Source organism: Neomonachus schauinslandi, chromosome 8 (genome assembly GCF_002201575.2).
Source record: "Neomonachus schauinslandi chromosome 8, ASM220157v2, whole genome shotgun sequence".
NCBI lineage: Eukaryota > Metazoa > Chordata > Mammalia > Carnivora > Phocidae > Neomonachus > Neomonachus schauinslandi.
In genome coordinates this window covers 142,290,040-142,295,382 of record NC_058410.1, presented here as the reverse complement: position 1 = coordinate 142,295,382, position 5,343 = coordinate 142,290,040, and the positions used below count along the sequence as shown (strand labels likewise).

At 43.1% G+C, this 5,343-nt stretch overlaps 1 protein-coding gene across 3 annotated transcripts in view; it reads left to right on the top strand.

Moving 5' to 3' along the window:
- The first annotated feature begins 1,639 nt into the window (after positions 1–1,639).
- The window catches only part of KIAA0319 (KIAA0319 ortholog), a 66,588-nt gene continuing 62,884 nt past the window's right edge, over positions 1,640–5,343 (top strand). For all 3 annotated transcript variants that reach the window (XM_044917259.1, XM_044917260.1, XM_044917258.1), the window contains exon 1: positions 1,640–1,760. In XM_044917259.1, coding sequence (XP_044773194.1) covers positions 1,706–1,760 — 55 coding nt within the window. In that variant the 5' untranslated portion in view covers positions 1,640–1,705. The remainder of the gene's footprint in view (positions 1,761–5,343) is intronic.

Genomic DNA, 5,343 nt, shown 5'->3' with positions numbered 1-5,343 from the left:
TGTCAGAAAATTTCCGCACATTTAAATAGATTTATTTGGACAGATTTTTATCATAAATCATCCTTGTGCATTGGTAAAAAGGAACTCTAAGTGAATATAAAGTAAGGTGCTCTTAAATTTCCCTACAATCTTGATCTACTTCTGCTGAATCATTTGTCAAGGCTGAGTTTTTCCCACACAGCATTGCCTGTGTATCATCATGAGCATTAGGGATGCAATATTTCTTTTTTTTTTTTTTTAAGATTTTATTTATTTATTTGACAGAGAGAGACATAGCGAGAGAGGGAACACAAGCAGGGGGGAGTAGGAGAGGGAGAAGCAGGCTTCCCCGCGGAGCAGGGAGCCCGATGTGGGGCTTGATCCCAGGGTCCTGGGATCACGACCTGAGCCGAAGGCAGACGCTTAATGACTGAGCCACCCAGGCGCCCCAGGGATGCCATATTTCTTAAAAGAGTGCTTCATACTGTCTTTCTTCCAAGCCAAGATTACCAGTTCTGCATAATCAATATGTACATACAAGCAATGGTATCTATTTCCTGCCCAGTGCTTGACCAACTTAAGACATCCTGATTCCAGGGGTCAAGTATGAAAATATGTAACTTATAGAATTGACAAACTATAGTAGTATAATTGATTTCATCTTATTTCATAGGTTTGGGTTTGGAAGGGGAGCAAGTGTTGGGGATGAAGAATTTCCTCTGCCCTTTAAGGTCCTTCTAGCTGGACTAAGAGTCAAATTGACAGGAAACAGTTAACAGGAGGAAATCAAATTTAATAGTGTACGTATGGGGAATCCACACAGGCATGGAAATTCCCAAGACAGGCACAATGAGGCTTATATGATGAGCTAAAGAGAGGGGTAGAGGTCTGAGAATACTGAGGGGTGAAAGACCACTAGCAGGAAGGTGAAAGGAGGTGTTTGGAAACCACAGGTAGAGAAGTTTCTTAGGTAGAGAGGAATCTTTGTTAATATTTCTCTTCCTGGGTCGCCTGGGTGGCTCAGTTGGTTGAGCCTCAGACTCTTGATTTTGGCTCAGGTCATGATCTTAGGGTTGTGGGATTAAGCCCCACATCAGGCTCTGTGCTCAGCGGGGAGTCTGCTTGAGGTTCTCTCCCTGTACCTCTGCCCCTTTCTCTGCTCACACACGTGTGTGTTTGTGTATGTGTGTATGTACATATGTGTGTGTTTGTGTATGTGTGCGTGCTCCCTATCTCTCTCAAATAAATAAATCAATAAATCTTTTAAAAAAATAGCTCTCTTCCTGGTACAAGTAGGCAGTTGAGAGGCGATAAAGAGCTTTTCCTGAATCTGCTGGGTTTGGATTGCTTTTAACTCAAAATAGTGTTCGTGCCAAAGTGGCCCATTTTGGGGCTGCCTGCCCTTGGCCCTACAGAAGCATGAAAGCCTCTGTCTCATCTCAGGAACTGTACTTTCTGTTTGCACAAACTTGGGGTGGGTGGCTTGCCTGGAATAGGGCCCTGTGGTGTTAACGGGACAGGCTTCCCAGTGACATGAATAAATCCTACAAATAATTTTGTGTGTTTCCTCATTTACATACTCTTTTTCTTCCTTCCTGTCTGCTTTCTGATTTTCCTTTGAAGTTCCCGAATCCAAATCTGGTTCCTAAGAAACATCAAAGGAAGCCTGCACTGGAGGCCCCCGGGTCTCCTCGGAAGCCGGACTGCATCCACTGTGTGAGACGGGATGGCACCCCCCACCAGTGTGCCCTCATCATTGCTGCTGCTGACGGCTGTTGCAGGTAGGAAACCATCACCCTGGAGACCCTAGCATCGCACACGAGCCTCCTGTCTTTGGCTTAAACGACTCAGATCAGAAACAAGACAGAGGATTCTAGGGGAAGGGAGGAAAAAATGAAACAAGACGAAACCAGAGAGGGAGACAAACCATAAGAGACTCTTAATCACAGGAAACAAACTGAGGGTTGCTGGAGGGGGAGTAGGGGGTGATGGGGTAACTGGGTGACGGGCATTAAGGAGGGCACGTGATGTAATGAGCACTGGGTGTAATATGTACCCAATGAATCACTGCCTCTACCTCTGAAACTAATAAACAAACAAACAAAAACAAAACAACTCAGATAACCTGAAATGAAGGTGCTGTGTGTTTGCTTTCCAACAGAATTATTTTACATATAAAAGGCACGAAGGCAGACCTCATGCACAAGTGGTTTTCCGGAAACAGGAATTTAAATAGTTTTTTATTGTCATGACGATTTTTGAAAAGATAGAGTCATGTTTTATATATACTAGGGAAACTTTGTATATTTTCAAAAAGTAATTGCCTAATAGATCTTTTTGGAAAGCAAATGCCCACACTCTCTTTTATGATTAATCTTTATTTTCATATATTCTGCTCTGCTTGCTTACTGTGGACATACCCATGATACAAAATCACTGGTGAGCAGCAATTCTGGTGATCCGTGTCCTGGCTGGATCAGCTGGAGCCCCTTGGAATTCACCGATGACTGAGGGTGGAGATATGGCCAGGGAAACTGATTTTATGTGAATGGGTTATCAGAGTGTGGTGAAGCCATCATGAGGCTTACCTGTGTTCAAAACAAAACAAAACAAATTCAACTGAGTAAATTTAAAGATCTAATTAGCTTTATTCATTCGTGAATTGGGCAGCATTCCATATAGAAGGCAGAAGGGAGCTCTAAGGAGCTGTACAAAATGGAAGGATTTTATAGGCAGAAGGAGGCAAGGTCACCTTCCCTTAGGGCAAGGCAGGCAGAAGACCTCAGGAGTAGATCAGGACATTCCAGACTGATGAGTCTCAGTTGCATTCCTGGAAGAGACTGACTCTGCAGTTACAATTAGGTCATCTCTGTGGGGTTAACATAAGTGATTCCATTTTGGGCCTGTTTCTTTTTGACACTGAGAGTGACCCTTGTTAAAATGCAGTTTTATCTGCATTCAGACCTACTGAACCAGAGCAGGTGTGGCTCAGGGGTCTGAAGCAGCCAAATTATTATAAGCACTGTTGGTGTATATAGGGGCCCTTCAGAAAACGCTCCCACTGGAAAAGCCCGGTCCTTCCCCAATAGATTACTAATGTTTGAGCACTCTTTTTTTTTTTTCTCTCTCAAATCCCCACTTTTTCATTCCTTTTTGTCTTTTTCTTGTGATTTTTCCATTAATTTAAAATTCCTGAATTACTTTATTAGGAACATTATTTGCAATTTCTTTGTCTTCCCTCTCTATCCTCTCTACCTTTGACAGAATGCTAGCCAATGATTTCATTGATTTGTCAACAATCATGGAGTGACTATGTTCCTAGATTGGGCTGGGACAGTGTAGAGGGTACGAACGTGAGTAAGTCTTCTCTGGTCTCTTCAAGAGCTTTTGTTGAGTGAGTCTGATAGAGTCTTAAGTAATTATGGCCACTTGGCCCAACAGAAGCATGGTTTAGTTGTTGGAAACCCTCTCAAACTTCTTTATTGAGCACTAAGACCTCTGTGTAAGGTATGTCTGTCCATACAGATCATTCAGGTGATTTTTTTTTGCAGAACAAAGGGATGATGTACCCCCAGAAGTGTATGGCAGTCTCCACCTGATTGAAAACTACTTTAAGCTTTTCCAAGGCTTCTGCCATGGAAAGTTCTCCTTAGCCACTGAAACAGTTTGCTTGCTTTAGGATCACAGCCTGCCTTCTGTACGGTGGTTTCTGACACAGTTTTACAAGTTGGCTTTTGAGCTGCCTGGTGGCCAACACCAGAAATGAGACATGGCAGTTTTCTGTGGATCACACTGTCCAAAAGAAGATGACCTAACAGTTTTTCCAGGGAAATAAAGCATATCCTACCATGTGTGTTTGGAAGAAGTTTCTAACTTGGGTCTTCAAAGGCCACTCAGGGATGTCGTGGTATCTTTACAAATAAAGGCAATATTTTTGAGAGTAGAGGTGGGAGTCCGAGATTACCTGTCTGTTGTACACCATCAGTTGGTTTTAATTAAAGATGCTATTTTTTTATGTTCAGCTGGAGGGTTTTTTCCCCCCTCTATATCCGATATTAAGCTTTTTGTTAGAAATTAAAAGGCTAGGGGCGCCTGTTGGCTCAGATGGTTAAGCAACTACCTTCGGTTTAGGTCATGATCCTGGAGTTCCAGGATCGAGTCCCGCATCGGGCTCCTTGCTCAACAGGGAGTCTGCTTCTCCCTCTGACCCTCCCCCATCTCATGTGCTCTCTCTCTCTCTCTCTCTCTCAAATAAATAATCTTAATTTAAAAAAAGACTATCTTTGCCTTAAAAAAAAAAAGAAAAGGCCAAAACTATTAAGTAGATTTGCATTTGAGAAAATATCCTTCCAGTTGAATTAGTTTGTTGCTAGATTATTCATTTGGAAAGATGCGTATCTGTTACATCTAATTCCTATTAAATTGGACCAATTAGACTTTCCTATAGAGTCAGTGTTTGGCACTGAACAATTCTTCAAAGTGTATAATGATGATCACGTATATACAGGTAAAAATAAAAATGACTCCATTTCTCTTCCCTCCAGTCAGAAGTGCTCTCTGATTGTCACTATGAGGAGTATAACAGTAATTTAAAAAATTGTCAGTGACAAGCCCTCACTAGGAAAGAAATCTCTACCAACAAATAAAGAATAAAAGTGACTTTGCCTCTGGATTTCAGGGAATAACAGACTGCTGCCGAAGGTTCTGAAAGTCTCAGTTGCTGTCATTTTGTCTTGTGGGCCTGCAGCCTGTGTCTGCAGAACACGGGGTAGCTGCCCTAGGACCGGTCCTGTTTGCCGACTGGGAATATTTGTAGCTATTTAGAATCTGATTAAAGGTAGTTGTTACAGGGGCGCGGGGGGGGGGGGGGGGGGGGGGGGGGGGGGGAGGCTCAGTCGGTGAAGCGTCTGCCTTCAGCTCAGGTCATGATCCCGGGGTCCTGGGATGGAGCCCCGCATCGGGCTCCCTGCTCCACGGGAAGCCTGCTTCTCCCTCTCCCTCTGCTGCTCCCCCTGCTTGTGCCCGGTCTCTCTGTCAAATAAAAATCTTTAAAAGAAAACCAAAAGACTAGTTGTTACAGATCTGTATTGAGGACAAGTTTTTCTCTCCTTTGATATTTCCCCGTCAACTGAACTATCATCAGAATAACCTGTGAGATTTAAAAAAAAAAAAAATCAGTTTAACAGCAGCAATAATATGATGTTGTCCCCAGAGTAAACCTTTATAACTGACTTTTGGGTGAGGAGCAAAATATTACAAATAATATAAAAGCAGGACACGGTTGGAAAAGAATGCTTCTGTTCAGTCCATGAAAGAACACGGAGAGAGGACGGAGGGTCCGGCGGGCAGGACAGAAGGGGGGGG